General features: G+C 42.2%; 1 protein-coding gene across 1 annotated transcript; it reads left to right on the top strand.

The window, feature by feature from the left end:
• The first annotated feature begins 3,933 nt into the window (after positions 1–3,933).
• Positions 3,934–18,656, top strand: LOC115105773 (vascular endothelial zinc finger 1-like). The gene is made up of 6 exons (XM_029628145.2): positions 3,934–4,038; positions 13,175–13,929; positions 15,223–15,292; positions 15,697–15,859; positions 17,400–17,435; positions 17,995–18,656. Exons 1-6 carry the CDS (start codon positions 4,006–4,008, stop codon positions 18,342–18,344), a joined length of 1,407 nt encoding a protein of 468 aa, XP_029484005.1. The 5' UTR covers positions 3,934–4,005; the 3' UTR covers positions 18,345–18,656.
• The last annotated feature ends 1,105 nt before the right edge of the window (positions 18,657–19,761 follow it).

Raw genomic sequence — 19,761 nt, 5'->3', positions numbered from 1 at the left:
CAAACTCTGAAACACTCATTATACTGTATGTGAACAAAGGCTTTCAACATACAGTGCGACAAAGATGTAAATGTACAATGGGGGGCACCTTTTTTGAACAGCTGTTCACAGTCAAGCATAGAGTTCAAAGAACGTGCTGGAAAAAAATTGCATCAATACTGATTTGTGAATGGATATCTGCCTGCTTTTAAAAGGTAGAGCTGAGGAAATGGGATAAAAATCAATCATGTGAGACACCCATACCTATCTATTTACAATTTGCTGGATAACTGCAATAAAATAAAGTCATGGTCAACCTTTGGGATAATATAATTCTAAAGCATCTTCATAACCATGTCTTTATTTCAACATAACCAGCTAAATTTACAATGACAACTCCAGGTGGCAGTACTACTAGGTATACTATTGGATGTATAGTTATCCACAGATCCACTTGCTGAGTCAGTCCTTGTTTTTACAGATTCATTTATCCCAATGCGCTGAAACCTTATACCAGTTGAGTTATCAGTCATCCTCTAAGTAAAAACAAACAGTCTAATCTGCAAATGTTCTCATTTTCCATCTTGTTAGTATTGTGGCTTGGTCAGGCCTAATTTAGTGAAGATCATTAGTTAGCAGTTAGGAACACTCAGGACACAAGGTCAAAACAATAGGTGTACAATCCCTTACAAAAGACACTGGCAATATGTGTTTCTCTATTTCATTTAGATATTTTGTATTAAAGCATATCACTATTTTCTATAATATACATGATTTAGGAAAGTGAAATCACCAGATGTTGTCCTATCAATTGCCATCTAAACTTCCATCCATTGAAAAACACCTTACAAACACTCCAACCCAACTCCTATTACAACAGTATCCTTAACACTTCTAATCCTCAAATTATTTATTTAGATTCATTACAAAGATTTTCCATTTGAGTGTGTAGGCCAATGACGATTCTCGCCATTGGCACAGGTTGAGAACAGTTAATGATCCTTCCACATAGAATTGGCTTTCCAGACATATAGATCTTTTGTCAGGTGATATTTCCATTTATTGCACACATAAAATATAAACGACACACAGCTACTGTGCATATATAATTACTGTACAACTTGAAGAGAGGTGCATTCCATTCACCTTCTACTGATGTTAAGAACTGCATGCTCTCTCCTCTCACCTTGGTCACAAGGGCCCAGTTTTTCAAAAGTCACTTTGATGGATTTTGGCAATCAGGTAGGATTAAAAATTTGAATTGGGTTTTTCAAACCTAAAAAATTTGATTCTGATCTTCCGGATAGGGATTTCGCAATTCAATCTGACCTTTAATCAGGATTAAACGTCATTTTTGCGTTATTCAAAACTCAAAGGTAGTGATTAGCATAGCTTTGATGCCGAAAATCAGGATTATCTTGATCTCACTGGAAGGGTGGATTCAGGGTGGATTTAGAAAACTGAAAGGCACTACAACCAATGCATTTCAATGTAACTAATGTGAAAAGGTTTAAAAAACATTCTTACATCTGAAAATCAAAGGTTTGTTATGTTAAATGAAAGCGCGAACCACAGGCAAGGTGACTGGAAACATGGATGAGTACAAACAGACCAGATATGCCTTCTGTAAGACAATCAAACAGGCAAAATGTCAGTCCAAAGACAAAGTGGAGTTGCAATTCAAGTATGACAATTGGGTACTTTTTCCACCACTGTTCATTAGGATCTATGGATTTCACATCACTGGGAATACAGATATGCATATGTTGGTCACAGATACCTTAAAAAAAAGTAGGGGTGTGGATAGGAAAACCAGCCAATATCTGGTGTGACCACCATTTGCCTTATGCAGTGTGACACATCTCCTTCGCATAGAGTTGATCAGGATTTTGATTGTGGCCTGTGGAATGTTTTCCCACTCCTCTTCAATGGGTGTGTGAAGTTTCTGGATATTAGCAGGAACTGGAACATCCTGTCGTACATGTCGATCCAGAGCATCCCGAACATGCTCATTGTGTGATGTGCAGTTTTGTTATTTTGGGGGATTTCCGTGTATTGTTTTGTATTGTTAGGTATTACTGCACTGTTGGAGCTAGGAACATAAGCATTTCACTACACCTGCAATAAAATATGCAAAATATGTGTGCGTGACCAATAAGATTTGATTTAAATTGACCTTATAGGTATGAGGTCTGTTGTTATATTGATAAGAGTCAAATAAATGTGTGTACTTATAAGCAGTGGTGTAAAGTACTTAAGTAAAAATATTTTTAAGTCCTACTTTGAGTTCGAGTATCTGTACTTTACTATTAATATTTTTGAATACTTTAACTTCACTACATTCCTAAAGAAAATGATGTACTTTTTACTCCATACATTTTCCCTGACACCCAAAAGTACTCATTACATATTGAATTCTTAGCAGCACAGGGACATAGTTAAATTCATAGACTTATCAAGAGAACAACCATGGTCATCCCCATTGCCTCTGATCTGGCGGACTCACAAATTCTTTATTTGTAAATAATGTCTGAGTTTTGGAGTGTGCCCTTGGCTATACATAAATGGGGAAAAAACAAGAAAACTGTGCCATCTGGTTGGCTTGATATAAGCAATTAGAAATGATTTATACTTTTACTTTTGATACTTAAGTATATTTAAAACCAAATATTTTTGGGACTTTTACTCAAGTAGTATTTTACTGGGTGACTTTTACTTGAGTCATTTTCTATTAAGGTATCTTTACTTTTACTCAAGTATGACAATTGAGCACTTTTCCCACCACTGGTTATAAGTGATGTGCAGGTTATATTATTTTTAATCAAGGTACCTTTATTTACACTGAGTGTACAAAAAATAAGGAACACCTGCTCTTTCCATTACAGACAGACTGATCAGGTGAATCCACGTGAAAGCATCTTTCATGTGGATTTGGCTCCCGAGTGGCGCAGCGGTCTAAGGCACTGCATCTCAGTGCAAGAGGCGTCACTACAGTCCCTGGTTTGAATCCAGGCTGTATCACATCTGGATGTGATTGAGAATCCCATAGGGCACCACACAATTGCCCCAGCGTCGCCTGGGTTTGGCCGGGGTAGGCCGTCATTGTAAATAAGAATTTGATCTTAAATGACTTGCCTAGTTAAATAAAGGTGACATTTAAAAAATAAAATAATGTATTAACCTGGTCAGTCTGTCATGGAAAGAGCAGGTGTTCCTTATGTTTTGTACACAGTGTAAATAAAGGTACCTTGATTAATAATAATATAGACATGAATTGTATGTGTGCCATTCAGTGGGTGAATGGGAAAGACGAAATATTTAAGTGCAAATACAGACTGTTGTATAACTGTAGACTATCCGCTAACAAATGAGAACAAGATTGTCCTCATTAGGAAACGAAACGCTTTAAAAAAGCCGAGATAAATTAGTACTTCCAGCCCCGAGACCCCTAGAGGGCGTAGTTCTTCCATTACGTTTTGTATTAGACCATACGACGTTCTTTGGCGAACCTTGGGGCTATCTATTGTAGTTTTACCACGGAGATTACGAGTTTATGCAAAAAGTATTACTATGGTGCTTGTATTATGTGTAAGGTAATGCGATTCCGAGGTCAAAATGTTCCTCAAGATTTATGAAGAACAGCTCCCCAGTATTCCTACATTATGCCATCTGCGGAGCCATTGATTACCTCTGCTGTTTATTGAATGCCCCCTGCAGAATCAGGGAAACACAGACATAGGGGTGTTTGATACATTTAGTAGCTTACACCAGAAATATTAACACCCAGTTTCATATTCTACTTAATATAAGTTGGATATTTAGGTTATGTAAATGAATCATATTTGAAACCTTTGTTGTGCTGAAAATAAGTGATATACTTTCTTATGAAAACTCCATTATTGCCGCCCTAAAATTCTTTCAAAGTGGAACAGTCCAAGGGTTACAGGAAGTTGTAGCAGCTGCCATGTTTGGCTGCTTTGTTGTAGGTTTCTTGTAGGTTTCCTGCAGATTTTTTTAGGTGTTGCAATGGAACCGAGCTGGAGTACATTTCTATTTCAGGTAAGTGAACTTTGATACCCGAAAAGTAAGGTCATTGATGGAATAACTGTAGGAAGCTAAAGACATTCACAGTCTGACGTTTTTCAAAGGTATAATTTTAAGTAAAGCTATCCAAGCAAAACAATGGTACATCAATCCAGGCTTCCAGCTGAGAGGTTGGGCATGACGTTTGGAAAAATGTTATTTTTCTCTCTTTCTGTATTACTATGGTGATGGAAAAAAACACAAATTAGTTGGCTTAGTTATCTAACTAACGTAAAGCTTTGTTTATGTTATGTAAGTTCGCTTGTTAGATCAAAGCCAGCAAACGTTATTCATAGATCGATCATTCGCAGGCTCCAAGAACGCCACAGCCAGCCTTGTTTTTTATTTATTTGCCCGGAACCGTTGATCCGTTTTTTTTCTCTGTCTGACGGTATAACTTTACTTTATAAACAATGGCTATCTAGTTTCCTAAAATAATCGGATCTCTGATCACTAGAAAGCGAGAAATACTTTCCCGATTGACGTTTAACGTTACTTCGTTGCTTTTTCGTCAGTCAGCGTTTAAGTTTCTCCTTCCCCCTCAATGATTCAAAATAGCCAGCTAGGTTAGACCTACAAGCTAACATTATATGACCGCGAGTAAAGAAGGAATTCAATTTGCACACAAAATAAAAAGTGATTTATTTCAGTTTGCGAAAAGGAGATTTCAATCCATATAACTATCTCAGTTTTAGATAACTAACCATTATATTATGCAACATTGTCAGCTGGTTATAGCAAAGTTAACGTTACTATTTTTGTTTTTGGCCTGCATTCAAGCTTAGTTTCTTTCCAGATTTGCATTACAACATCACTGCACCAACGTATCATATTTGGTTTATAAAATTGGACACATTTCTGCTAGCCTATTGGGCCGGGCATTAATAATAGCGATAAATAGTTTTTTTCAAGCAGGTTATCAAAGGTCTAGCCTACAGTTGTAGTGGAATGATTGTTTGTTTTTAAACAAATTAAGGCCAAGGTAACCTCATGCAGCTAAGATTTTATCCGTTAACTGGCTTCTTGTATTTTATTTTATTTGGATACTTGGGGACTGTTGGAATAAATTGTCATCATAGCTAGTCCTTTTTGTGTCAAGTTCCACAACCACCAAACGATTCAATCCGTTTGACCTACTCAGAGCTGGGCCTACAATGTTGCAATTCAAATAATGATGGTTGTGTTCAATTGGGAAACCTGGTTCACACCTGAATAGAAATTGTCCCCGTCATAATATTAGTATCACACGTTTTATACATTATATTATAAACATTCCTTGGAGTTGACCTCACTCATAAAAGTATGCCTGGGCCCCAAGCAGGACTGGATCAGTTTAACAGTCTGAAATCGGAGCAGCCTTACCCCCCTCCCCCTCCATCTTGAAAAATATATTATTTCTTTTTTGAATGGGAGCTCAGATTGTTTGAGTGTTTAACATTCTTATTCTACGGGCAATCCCTTTTTAGCCCTGCTTTCTGCTTTGAAGTGTTTGCTGTAATTTTCCCTGGTACAGCTAACTCTGTTCTATTCCCGAAGTATTGGAAATGTGCAGCTGTTGCTGGCTAATTGGAGTGGGCCCAGAGCCTGTGTGCAGGGCCAAGTTGAGGCTAAGTGGCAGTCAGTCTCCAAATACTGAGCACAGTGCAGCAATTTTACTGAGGGTAGTATGGTGTTGTGTGATGTGATGATGCTAATGTTAACAGTCCCTCATTGATCAGTAGATGTTAGGAAGTGGCAAATGGGGTGAAAGTTGATGTTAAATGCAGCCCTCTTGCTGAATTCTCCCATGCAACTGCTAGTTGCCATGAATCATTGTGTTATTTCATGTGACTCATTTTCACTTTAAGTGAGATTTTAAAGGATTTTTTCCCCCTCATCTTGCGGTCAGTGCAGGAAACCAAAATATGTCTATTTATCCTAACATTATTATTATCTTAGTTATCTTGATGATTCGTTGATCCTATCAGATTTTTTCACCCCTATGGAGGAGCACTCTTTTCTTGTCTCAATGTAGATTTCTTTTAGCCCATCTCATCAGACTATCAACCACTGTTTAATCAAACGGTTGCAGCTCAGGGCCAGAGGGATCAACCACCTGTCACTACTCAAGAGCAGAGGGGGGAAAAATACTTTCAGTTTGATTCCCCTTTTATGAAAAAAGTGGTGCTTGACAAAGGCTATTGTGCTTTCTGAGAGAGCTAAAGTACACATAATCCTTCATTACTCATCTGCAACAGCGCATAATAAGAGGTGCGTCTGTCACTGGATGCCTTGTTCCTGACAGAAAGGCTGTGTGACGCTGGCTTCTGCGTCCGTATGACTCACGCTAAACGCCTCTCTCCTCTGGAGCCCTAACTCGCTCATTGATCCCAAGGATGTTGGCAGCAGGGTAGCATGATAATGAGAATGGCCAGAACAACCTCTCCTATATGACTCAATCTGTCCCTGGAGTATGCTTGAATAGGCTACCACAAGTATTCATTTCGTCTAGTTTAGCCTACGTCTAGGGTATTTTTATTGCTCCACCTACGTCCTGCAAGTACCAGAGCTGTAAAATACCTTCAGTTATGCCTATAGCTTATCCCACAGTAGAATGTTGGAACTGTCTGAGCAGTGATAGCTTACTGGGAAAACCCCAGGCAGGAATGTAATGTTCCAAAAATAACAATGTTCATTTCTGTTTTTAGGACATACTTGTTAGCTAATCTGACATTGAAAACAGTGGCAAGGCAATACATTTGCACTCAAATTAAGGTTATTCATCAATGTTCTTCAGATGGCTACAAATAGTTTATTTTTCTCAAATCTGTGTAGGAAATGAACAACCATGCTACAAAGACTTACAAAATGTTATTTCCTATTTCACATGTAATTGTTCTTACAGCAAATAGTTAATAAACCATTACATGAATCACTGTTTGCTACATAATAAGTCTAAGCCAGTCACCGATCAGTAGTGTTGTTAGTGTCTTTTCAGAGTTGCTTATTCTCCCTGCCTTCCATTTTGATATTATTTGCGTTGGAGTGACCCCAGCCTTCAAAGCACATTTGTATCAAAATGGTCAGAGCAGCGTGAAAGCGCTGCAGGCCCTGCACGTCTTTCTTGGGGCCAGGTTGTCTGCAGCAGCAGTGGCTGTGTCTTCTGCTGTCTGCAGTGTACATCCCCCTCTGGGCCAGTAGGTCCTGTTCAGACAGCCCGAGAGAGGGCTAGAAAATCATGATATTGATGACTAATCCTGGATGGTAGTGAGCAGGTGCGCAGACCATAGAGGCGGGAGGGTGCGGTGGCGTTCTCCCTGAGTTCCTGGGTCTGAGAGTACGTCTGGGCTGAGGTGTGTGTGTGTAGAAATGCAGGCCCTGGCCCATGAATAGAGGAGCCAAATGGGTGAAGATGTGCTTACAAAGACCTCTTGTTGAGCACTGAGTGCATCACTGGTTGGATTTGTCTTCCACAATGGGGCAGATGAAATAAGGAGGAGAATGTGGGATTTATTTTTATTTTCTCCTCCCCCTCTTCCAACCTCTCTCTTGGCTGGCCCTGGTGGGTGGATCGATGGATGGCTGACCAAAAGGGAAGGGTCGGGTATTTGACCTTTCCCTTTAGTACTTGCGGAAGAGAACGCAGTTGTCTTAATTGCAGCGTCCCTCTTTTCATTTCAGTTGGTCAATGTGAGGATGTGTGTGTGTGTGTGTTTGTCTGTTTCCAGTTATTTTTCATCTGATGAAATGGCCATGTTTCTATTAACTCAATAAAGTGTTCACATCAGAAAGACCCAGATGAGAAGACTTTTCCTCTCCATCCTACTCTATTATGCCTGCCTTTGGTCTCAGATGGAAATGGTCAGTGTGACCTGACCAATATGAATGTACATTTTTGTAGGACCTGGCAGCAGCTTTTACTGGATACACTTTTTTCCTCTCCAGATGTCAAGATATTTGAGTAGCACCCAATCTGGGCTCTGAAGCTGATGAATGACAGTCAAGTTGTAGGCTAGCCTACACGTAAGTGATGGGGGGATTGATAGATTTTTTTGTTAATTAATTTAAAAAAAAGTTACCACCAAAATGTTATATTTCATCCCAAAGCTTATTCTCTATCTTCTTTTTAAATAGTGAGCCAACCTCTTTTCAGCACTTATTTCATTGACTGATCAACTCGTATTCTCATACTTTCTCTTCTCTCTGCAGCAGACATATCATAAGCAATATGTTTGGAACATCAAATTGCAAGTAAATGTCAGTGATAGCAAAAATTGCAATACATAATCATATTGGCACCTAAGTATTGTGTAATATCGTATCGCGAGGTCCCTGGCACTTCCCAGACCTACTAAATATAACGGTCGCTATTTGTGGGGTCCTCCTCCTCAATTTAAGAAGCTCCAATGAACAGCAATAATGACCCTTAACGGGCATGCTTGGCTCTCTTTGTGCACAGCAGCCCTAGTGCCGTTCTGCCGATTATGTTCTAGAGCGGGATGTTAAATCCATCCAGGCCTATCAGCTCTGCAGACGTCACACTGGCTACCGTCACATGACTGTTTGAACTACGCTAGATTAGAATACATTGACCTACGTTCTGCATAATTTAATGATAGATCACCTGAGGGTCATATTTCTCATAACCTAGTATATTTAGCTAGATAAACATGTTAAATTATGATAAACATTATACATATTTTCTAGTACATTGTGGGTCTGTAAGCAGACACAGTGCTGCCACAGTCGGAGGATCCCCAGTCACATCCTTTTCCTAAAAACATCCCTGTCTGTCTGGTGCGGTGTCTGTGCTCCCCTCAAGTGTAGTGCTTATCCCTGATCTAGAGGGCTGTTTAGTCTGCGCTGAAGCCAAGGAGCAGACTAGCAGACAACGTATTCCAGCGCTGCGTGATTTATTTATTAATGTCAGTCGGGTAGCTTCCCGCTTTGACGTCACTAACCTTCTCTCACAGCGGGGGACCTCTGCTCTGTCTGCTGTGCAGCACAACCATGTACTCTTTAAACTGAAACTGACTGATTTAGCAACAGTACATCAAGGCCTCTCACCTCTCTGCCAGCTCCTCTAATTGGGCTGCTTTGGGTGGTGGCTGAATCTGGTTCTTTATGTGGATGGCAGGTTTCACTTAGTGTATTCAGCGTAATATGGCAGAGATTCACCACTGTGGTTAGACATGGAGGCATCCTGTGGCTCTTGCCTGTACCTGGTGGCTCTCTGTTTCCTGACATGTGGCTAAGGAGATGGGGCTTAACCTGCACAGCCCCAGAGCCCATGCAGTCACACTGCTGAGGAGGAGAGTGGGTGGACTGTGTCTAATGCACACATTTCTACAGTGGTGGGGAAAAAGTACCCAATTGCCATACTCAACCTAAAAATTGAAAATTGCTCAAGTAAAAGTCTCCTAGTAAAATACTACTAGAGTAAAAGTCCAAAAGTATTTGGTTTTAAATATACTTGCTCAAATATACTTAAGTATCAAAAGTAAAAAGTATAAATCATTTCAATATTAAGCAAACCAGGTGGCAAATTTTTGGTACTTTTTAAAAAGATTTATGGATAGCCATGGGCACGCTCCAAAACTCAGACTTAATTTACAAACGAAGCAGGTGTTTAGTGAGTCCACCAGATAAGAGGCTGAAGGGATGACCAGGGATGTTCATTTGAATTAGATAATGTTATTGTCTTACTAAGCATTCAAAATGTAATGAGTACTTTTGGGTGTCAGGGAAAATGTATGGAGTAAAAAGTACATAATTTTCTTTAGGAATGTAGTAAAGTAAAAGTTGTCCGAAATAGTGAAGTACAGATACTGCAAAAAACAACATAAGTAGTTCATGTTTTAGGGACACGTTTGGAATGAAGTCCATTTTAATGTTGCGCTACTAGCTAACCAGGGGAGCACCTTGTTTGGTTTAGCTAAACTCATGCACAGGCTGCTGCTGGGGGCACTAAGCTGGATTCTTCCAAGCCTGTCTCTATTTTGGCAGACTACTTTTGCACACATGACAAATGAGCACCACCATGACAGGGATCATTTTTCATATAGCAGATTTAGATTCCTCAGCAGCAGCAGGCTGTTTGTGTGCCGCCTCACTAATGACACAGCCAGGGCCTATTTTTGTCCCTGTAAAACATCCACAGTCATTGACCCTGCTTTTTTTTGCGTATTTCGTCAAATAGATGCCCCAAACGTCAATACTTGTGGCTCGGCACAAAGATGATTCTTTATATGGGACTTGGAAGTCAACAGAGCCAAGCAACTACTTGCAGTGGGGTTTTAGCAAATGATTTTCCCAGTCAGTGTGGTTTTAGACTAAAGGGTTATTGTGATGATTATCTGGCTGAATGTTTTCAGATCTTCCAGTGCATTTCCTCCGGTTGTCTTTGTTGTGTTGTTCGGCTGTCTCTCTTGCATGTCATTAGTCATTCAGCAGAGGGGCGGAAGTGCTGACTAGAAGCCCCGCTGATATACTTTCAGTCTGCTCACTGCTCCGTTCTGGCCCCCGTGGTCTACTCTGCCACGCATGCGCCCAGAATGACTCACTGTCTATTTCGGTGTGGCTTCAGACGCAGTGACAGGCAGCGGCGCTTTCACTCCAACTCTTTGCAGCGTCAATTCAGTGGAAGAGCTGTGAAATCACGTCAGAAAGGGCACGGTACAAAGCCAGTGTTAAATCTCCATGTGTTGTGTAAACACATGTAACTACGAGGCCCAAGGCTAAAAGCTCAGACAACGCTACTATTGTCGAACGTTTGCCTGCCAGTACAGTATTTAGCACATCTGAACAGTGTCGGCAGTTTAAAAAAAAAGCCCTAGTTGATACTAGCCGGAAAGTCACAACTAGATAACTACCTATCAAAATTAAGAAACTATTTAATTCACTCTCCATAATCCCATACTGCCAGTGCCCTCCCAAAACCAATGGTTTAGCCAGCTATCTAACTTTAGCATCTTCGCTAACTAGCACAACAGTGCAGTGTCCTTAGCTAGCTAACACGGGCAGCAGCTTCATGGAAACTAGCTAATCCATTGTGATTTAATTATGTCAGTACTAGCTAGCTACAGTGGCTAGCTAGCTTGGAGGAAGTATTTGATGTTGTGCACTTAGCTAGCTACCATCCCGTAGCCTACATTGCATATGAAGTGTGACTGGTTCATTTGTGGATGTACGGACGTGCACTGATTAGCATTGGGATTCTGCAAGTAGAATCTGTAGGTTCGTCGCTACCGGATCGGCACGCAGTAGGTATCACATTTGTTTTGTCAAGAGAAGGAACGGCCTCCCACTGTGATAAGTAACTATCGGCAGTCTATCGGCAGTGAGATTCTCTGTGTGTTTCATGCTTAAGGCTGAGGCGGACAAGTCATCAAAGCAAAGCCTTCCTAGCAGCACCGGATCATTTTAAAATGTGGCCTGTGAATGGCAGTGAGATTAAGCTGTTCTCAATAGGCCTAGTTGTTGCATGTGAATGGCTCCCAGATTAGGCTATTCCCAGTAGGCCGTTTGAGCCAGTAAAACAACACAAAGAGCCTAATGCTAAATTAATTTCCTCCCAAACTATTTTCTCACTGCAAGAGCGGTTATATAAAGGAGGAATGTCAAGACATAGGCTAATCTCCAAAAAGTGCCGGGTTACATAAAGGAGAAAGGCAGAGCTACAAGGATGTGAGGTACATTTGGCTGTGTTGAGTAACAAACAAAACCTGACCTTTCAGTGCGCTCTCTTATAACAAGCCTGTAGCAGGCAGAGCGAGGAAGGCTCATGGTAGTTTCAACCTGTAGTTCTACTCTTACAATGACGGCCTAGGAAGAGTGGGTTAACTGTCTCGTTCAGGGGCAGAATGACAGATTTTTACCTTGTCAGCTCCGGGATTCGATTTAGCAACCTTTCAGTTTACTGGCCCAGCGCTCTAACCACCAGGCTACCTGTTGCACAGTTGACAGTGCATGTCAGAGCAAAAACCCAGCCATGAGGTCAAGGGAATTGTCTGAAGATCTCAGAGAAAAGATTGTGTCAACATCGATCTGGGGAAAGGTACCAAAAAATGTCTGCAGCTTTGAAGGCCTCCATCATTCTTAAATTGAAGATGTTTGGTACCACCAAGACTTCCTGGAGCTGGCCGCCCGGCCAAACTGAGCAATCGGATGAGAAGGGCCTTGGTCAGGGAGGTAACCAATAAGCTGATGGTCGCTCTGAGGGTTCCTCTGTGGAGATGGGAGAACCTTCCAGGACAACCATCTCTGCAGCACTCCATCAATCGGGCCTTTATGGTAGTGGCCAGACGGAAGCCACTCAGTAGAAGACACATGATAGCCCGCTTGGAGTTTGACAAAAGGCACCTAAAGGACTCTTAGACCATGACAAACAAGATTCTCTGGTCTGATGAAACCAAGATTGAACTCTTTGGCCTGAAAGCCAAGTGTCACGTCTGGAGGAAACCTGGTGGCAGCATCATGCTGTGGGGAAGTTCTTCAGCGGCAGGGACTGGGAGACTAGTCAGGATTGAGGGAAAGATTAATGGAGCAAAGTAGAAAGAGATCCTTGATGAAAACCTGCTTCCGAGTGCTAAGGACCTCGGAGTGGGGTGAAGTTTCCCCTTCCAACAGGACAACAGCCCAAAGCACACAGCCAAGACACCGCATGAGTGGCTTCGGGACAAGTCTGAATGTCCTTGAGTGGCCCGGCCCGGACTTGAACTCGATCGAACATCTCTGGAGAGACCTGAAAATTGAAAAGGATCTGCAGAGAAGAATGGGGGAAACTCTCCAAATACAGGTTTGCCAAGATTGTAGTGTCCTACTCAAGAAGACTCAATGCTGTAATCGCTGCCAAAGGTGCTTCAACAAAGTATTTAGTAAAGGGTCTGAGTACTTATGTAGATGTAATATTTCAGTTTTTATTTTTAATAGATTTTCAACATTTCTCAACCTGTTTTTACTTTGTCATTATCATGTATTGGGTGTAGGTTGATGAGGGGGGGACAATATAATCCATTTTAGAACAAGGCTGTAACGTAACAAAATGTGGAACAAGTCAAGGGGTCTGACTACTTTCCGAATACACTGTATGTTGTTGACCAGTGTTTAAACTTGCTGTGCTGTGTCTCTACAGCAGGCCAATGAAGCCCTCCACCACCAGCACCAGGTGGCCCAGAACAGCCTGCTGCCGCTGCTCAACTCTGGAAATGAGCCGGTGGACCAGAAGCCTGTGATGCCCATTCCCCTGGACCAGAAACCCCCCGCCAGTGCCGCAGAGCTCCTCAAAGACAACGTGGCCAGCGGGGCAGGTGGCGGCAGGGGACCCATGCCCGTGGTGAAGAAGGAGCACAAGAGCAAGACACCCTTCATCTGCGGCTATTGCAACAAGGCCTTCCGTGACAGCTACCACCTGCGGCGCCACGAGTCCTGCCACACGGGCATCAAGATGGTGTCGCGGCCCAAGAAGACGGCCCAGACGGCCCCCACCATGGTGCCCTTCATCTCCAGCCTGCCCAGGGAGAACAGTGGGCAGCCCTCCTACATCTCCACCATCGCAGGCATCCTCACCACGGCCACCACCTCCGTGTCCTCAGCCTCCAGCATCATGTCTCCAGTCTCTATGATCAACGTGCCGCAGCAGAGCCAGCCCAAGAAGCCTGCCAAGCCTGTGAAGAAGAACCATGGCTGTGAGATGTGTGGCAAGGCCTTCCGAGACGTCTACCACCTGAACCGTCACAAGCTGTCCCATTCGGACGAGAAGCCCTTCCAGTGCCCCATCTGCCAACAGCGCTTCAAGAGGAAGGACCGCATGACATACCATGTGCGCTCTCACGACGGTGGAGTCCACAAGCCATACGTCTGCTCCGTGTGTGGGAAAGGCTTCTCCAGGTAGGCTCCAGCCATGCACTTTCACTAACCCTGGCTAGCTGTTTTATATTTCAAATAAAAGTGCTTTCTATTTATTACAAACTCAATTGAACTCCAACATCAACCAATTTTTAGTCTACAATTTCTATGTGGTGTTAGACGAGCACTGAGATGGAGTGTTTGACCATCTGTTGTTCAATGTTACATTTTACATGTCCCATTGACAGCTGCCCTCAGGGTGCCTTTGTGGTCCCCAGCATGTTTAAACAGTTGCGTTTTTAGAGAGCAGTTCAACTTGTGTCCCAGAGTTCCCTCTTGCGAGGACAGGCAAAGGAGAGGAGTTAGGCTGGGTGAGGCTGTGGTTCCCGCCAGCTTGTCACCACTTCCCCTTCCCCAGGGAATGCCATTAAAACAGGCCTGGGATGCAGCAGCCTGGGATTTCCTTTAACCTAGCACCTTGTTTTCCCGCTCTGCTCGGGTGTTGCTGCTTACAGGGTCCTGTTTGTTTTAAGTCTGAGCCACCTGGAATGACTGAGCATTCCTGTCTTTCCAAGCAAAGCCAACAGTGGCCTTGAAAGATGGCCTCTTTCAACATTTACGGCAACATCCACTCACTACTTCCAGTTATGCATCATTAGTCATATGTGCAATTCATTGGCATGAGTAATGGCAAAATATATAACAAATGACCATTGAAAACCCAAGAAGCAAAGAGCTCTTACAGCTTGTTAGTTGTTCAAATAACAGCAGAAGTTTGGTGTGAGTGAATATTCCAGCGTCTCAAACTGATGTAAACATTATGCTCTCTGTCCAAACTATAATCTCAGAGCCCGGCTTGGTTCCAACACAGTGACGCAGAGGTTTATCGGGACACTGAAAAGTGAGAGGCCGGCTGGCAGAATAACGCAACTCTTAGTCACTGGCAGTTCTACAGGCACTCTGTCTGTCTGGAAGCTGCTGTCTTCCTCAGTTAACAGTGAAACGAGGAGAACAGCCATTCCGGTTCACAGCACTCCTGAAAATATTCTAATTGACTCCTCTCCTTTGTAACAAAACCACTACCAGTGTGAGTGTTTTGCTTTGGCCTAGCTGCCTGTGTTAGTTCTCCACACCATCATCGGTGATGAAATTATTTAGTTCCCAGCCTGTCTGCTGTAGTCCAGGTTTTCAGTCAAACTAACTAATGGTACCTCTGGGTGCTGCGATGAGTGGGCTGAGTGAACATTTGAGTCAAGAAAAGGTCAAAAGTACAGTGTGTGTTGTGTGTCCATTAATATTCTACAGCAAGATTGTAACTTTTCTTATCTTCTCCAGGCCAGACCACCTGAGCTGCCACGTGAAGCATGTCCACTCCTCAGAAAGACCATTCAAATGCCAAGTAACGGTAAGAGAGAGTTACAACTGTACTGTGTGGCCTCATTAGGGACACTTGTCAGCAGCTCATTATTGACAACTTGAGCTGCATGTCTGTCGTCTAGCATCAATTCTCCCACTTTGCACTTTCCTTTCTGTCGGCACGGACAGTAATTGTTAGTTTCCTATGCTAGACTAGTGTCTTTAAAATGAGCCCATTAGTCATAGTGTTGTAATGGCAGTCTGTCCACAACACCACACTGCAGTATACCCTGTGGCACCAGTAGAGATTTATGACTATCTATAAGCCTTTAAAGTTGGACATGTTCCATCCAGGATTCACTTGGCACCGAGCTGGAGCACGAAGCTGTGTTGTCCTATGAATAGTAGTGTGCCTCTGGCCTGACCTTCTGACCCTGTCCTGTCCTCTCCCAGGCCTGTACTTCTGCCTTCGCCACCAAAGACAGACTGCGCTCCCACATGATCCGACATGAAGGGAAGGTCACCTGCAACATCTGCGGCAAGATGCTGAGCGCAGCCTACATCACCAGCCATCTAAAGACACACGGCCAGACTAACTTTAACTCCTGTAACAAAGGTACAGTCCTATCTCACCAACCACCTCCCAACTCAAATCAAATCCTTTCAGGTTTTACATTCCAAATTAAAAAAATAAAAAATGAGATTTTTTTTTTTTAATGACAACTTTTGAAGCCCTTTTAAGTAATTTTACTTAATTATTTTGTACACACTTTGAACATTCACACTCCTCAATCCATAACTGACATTTTCCTAGAAGTTGTCTTTTACTCCATACCAAGACAGTGTGCCAGAGGCCAGTGTCTGGGCAAACCTTACATGACAGTGAAAATATCATCTGATTGATTGGTGCTGACTTCATCCTCAGGCAGGTTTCAGTCTCTGTGTAGTTAGAGTAGCACTACAGGACATGGAAAGTCCCACCGAACATTGTCCATGATGGGCATTACCATGTCTTCTTCGCTGGTTACATTTTTCCCCAATTCCCTTGAGTACCATTCTGTTTTTAAACATTAATTAGATGTTTGTCTGAGTGGAGAGATGTATATGCTGTGCTGTTTTTTGTGGGTCTTCTGCTTGAGGTATGTAATCTGATGACATGTATTCTCGTTGACAGAATGGCCTGTGGCAGAAATATGTTCTAAATTTAAAGCGCTTTCAGCAATTGGCTCGTGTTGGAGCAGAGAGAAGTGGAACATAGACAATGATATCTGATCCAACCACAGCAAACTTACAGCTCCTCCACTCAATTGATTTGTGCAGCTTACAAGATAATTAGAAGAGGGAGGGCAGGGTTTTTCTCAGAGTATTGCTCTTCCGTTAGTCTTTCTCATTAGTGTTATTGATATATATTTGGTGGTATTGACTCTTACTTTGTATTACTGCTCAGTAAATAATTCAGAAAAATCACTGGCACTGTAACTGTTTAAATATACTATACATTTATAATACATAACATGGAGGTCAAGTTCAGCCCAATAACTGGCTTCTTCCTCAGCCCTCGTGCTATTACTGTCTGTATTTCCTGTTTTGTTTATTCATCTGTGAATTTCCATTTGTGAAAGTGCTGTATTGGAATTGTGGTGATTCAGGCCGTAAGCCAACGTGTTTTTGTGATTCTCCTGTGGAACATGTACAACCCTGTTCATCTCTTCCCACCCAGAGAACACTGAATCATAACGTCATTACACATGGATCACTGCTCAGGGGTGTAGTCAATAACAAAGTATAGCCTAGCTCAGGCCACCTAATCAACATTTCTAAGTTTCCTCTTTCAGTTACACATAGACAGAAGATGCAACAAGTTCTTTCCCTGGCCATTGAAAGGAAAGCTTCACTGTTGTGTATTCACTCTGCGTTAGCTGCCACCTGAATGAGCACTGCCACATACAGCACAGAGAACACTACAAGTAGGATATTGTTTGTCACCACAGTAAGCGTATGGCCCATTCCCTCCCCCTGGGGACTAGCAAGCCGGGTAGTGTGTACCCACCTGAAGTGGGGCCTGGAGAGTGCACTGAGAGGCGTCCTAGCGGAGCAGCCTTGGCTGGCCTGCAGACAGTCCATTATAACCCATGTGTGTCTGTATTTCTGAATAGGGGACTGGCAGTGGAACTCCTCAGGGGGACGAAAAGGTAATGATAACATAGCATCGTGTGAATCTAACCCGAACCTCCCAAGAATACAGTGACATCACACACACACACACAAGGATAAATGCTCATGCCAGTGTGCCACTTCATCATCATTGCATCCATGGAAATGTTGTCTTGTAGATTTCTGTTCTAATTTTAAAACTGTTTTATTATACTTTGCACAGCAAGAATGACCAAGTTAATGTTTTGCCTATACGTGATTACCTGCTTCGGTATTTGTTTTAGAAGAACATGTATTTGCCACATTTAAAATGGTTAATGGTTATTAATATAAAGGTTATTTTAGTTCAGTCAGTGTGCTGCAGTAAATATGGAGAGGAATGCCAACTGCATATACTGCAAAAATAATCTCTGGACTATTTCGCATACATTTAAGTGTGGAGATCAATTTTCTGCAGTGTATGGAGAGCATTCCTCCCTCTGCTTAATGACAGAGAATAACCAATAACTATCAGTGTAAAGCTTTTGTTCGATTGGTTTAGCAGGGAAGGAAAGGACAACATCTTTAATACTATATCCTCTATCCCCTGTTCTCTAGATAATGACATTCACAACTCAGCCTCAGCCACACCTGTAACAGCCTCCGCCCCCATCACCACCACGATGAACCGGGGCAACTCCATCAACAACCCTGTCACAATAGCGGCGCAAATGAACATTTCCACCAATACAGTTAACGTCAGCCTCCAACACCCAGTCACCATCACTGGGCCCGTCAACATCGCCTCGGTCAACATCCCTACCACGGCACACATGAATATAGCCCACCCTCTGGCCATCAGCACCCCCATGTCCATGACAATGTCCGGGCCCCTCAACATCGCCATGAGATCCATGGAGAGTATGTCTTTTCTGTCCCAGGTCCTGCCTTCGTCCCCACCCTGGTAAAAACAAAACGAGATGGAGAGAAAAGGAGAAAAATGAACCATCTTTCCCCAACCCTCTGGCCCCTGACCCCGTGCCCCTTCCTCAGACATGGAAATGAACGTTTAGCCTACTTGTGCCATGCAGCGGAGAGAACTACCCTGTCACATGGCTCCACCACAACCAATGTTACATCACAGAAGAGAACCAGAACAGTTGTGTAGAAGTTAGATAGGGTTTTGTCTATTATCTGAAGGATGTCAAACCTAGATGTAGTGAGTCGGATCGTGTTAAACAGTGATGTCAACATTCCAGTCACAGTAGGATTAACAAGAGGGGGGGACACAAGCCTCACGTAAACACCCATACCTTTGCAATGGGAGAAAAAAAATCAACATTTAAAAGGACTAATGCAATAAGTATGAATTGTTGGTTTTATTGTTCCACAAGTTATCTTGCAAAGACAATGTGTTTCTCATGTTTTATCTATAGCCTGCTAATCCGTATTTAATGTTTTTAGGAGATGAGTTCAACAAAAGGGACAAAGACTTCCATTTGGACGGAAGGTTATTATTTTTTTCCACATCTGTGTATCCTTGTTTTTCAAATTGGATGTATGCTCTTGAGGTACATTGACTAACTTGTACAGTTGTCATGTTAATGTATTATCACCGTCAACAATTTATTCTGTATTTTGTTGAAGTGGATATCTGGACATTGTCCCTGTTGACTGTTAAATATGTATAATTAGGATAGTTATTTTTCTCTTTATTAGGGATGGCAGAGGTGTTTCTTTTATTTGGTCATCAGTTGATGTCAATTGTTTTATACAAACTGAGAAAGGAACTAGTCTTGCACTGAAAGCATATCCCATGTGTAACTAAACAGCAGTATTATCAAAGATCAAATTGGAGTGTTAGGTAACCAGCCTACATAATACCAGGGCCATCTAGTGGCTTACAAATGCCATTGAGGGAATGGTCCTGAAGTTCACCAATGTTTATTTCTTAAACTATTATTATCATGTTGGTGACAGATTAGTTTTGTTAGAAATATTTTGTAACCTTTTATAATTTTGTTTTTGAGGACCCCAAAAGTTTGGACCTTCTGCTCAGGAAACTCGCTGAGAGTAGCCCAGTCAACTTTATTTGAGCTTTTAATTGAATACATGTCTAACTTAATCCTGGTCTTTCCCATGTTACTTTGTAATATTTAACTCACCATATATCTTTGTTTGTTAAAAGAAAAAAGTAGAAGTCCTTCAAAGACTAGGGATCCAAGAACTCTTATTTTTGTTAACATAGCCGTCCATTTTAATAATCTTGTAATCCATTTCAGTCTCCGCCTGTGTCATGGTGATTTATGGACTGATGTATGAAGAACAAAACACTAATGATTTCTGAGAAGGGTAGGAAAATAATGAATTACTAGATCACGTTGT

This window comes from Oncorhynchus nerka, linkage group LG22, assembly GCF_034236695.1.
Source record: "Oncorhynchus nerka isolate Pitt River linkage group LG22, Oner_Uvic_2.0, whole genome shotgun sequence".
In the NCBI taxonomy this organism is placed as follows: Eukaryota; Metazoa; Chordata; class Actinopteri; order Salmoniformes; family Salmonidae; genus Oncorhynchus; species Oncorhynchus nerka.
The sequence above is the reverse complement of the archived record's forward strand: the minus strand, read 5'-3'. Positions and strand labels throughout refer to the sequence as shown.

Excerpts from the sequence above, each read along its gene's own strand:
- LOC115105773 (XM_029628145.2), top strand. The coding sequence starts at position 4,006 with ATGGAACCGAGCTGGAGTACATTTCTATTTCAG. Across the intron at positions 13,930-15,222 it reads TGTGGGAAAGGCTTCTCCAG|GCCAGACCACCTGAGCTGCC; the intron begins GTAGGCTCCAGC and ends TATCTTCTCCAG. Across the intron at positions 15,293-15,696 it reads CATTCAAATGCCAAGTAACG|GCCTGTACTTCTGCCTTCGC; the intron begins GTAAGAGAGAGT and ends GTCCTCTCCCAG.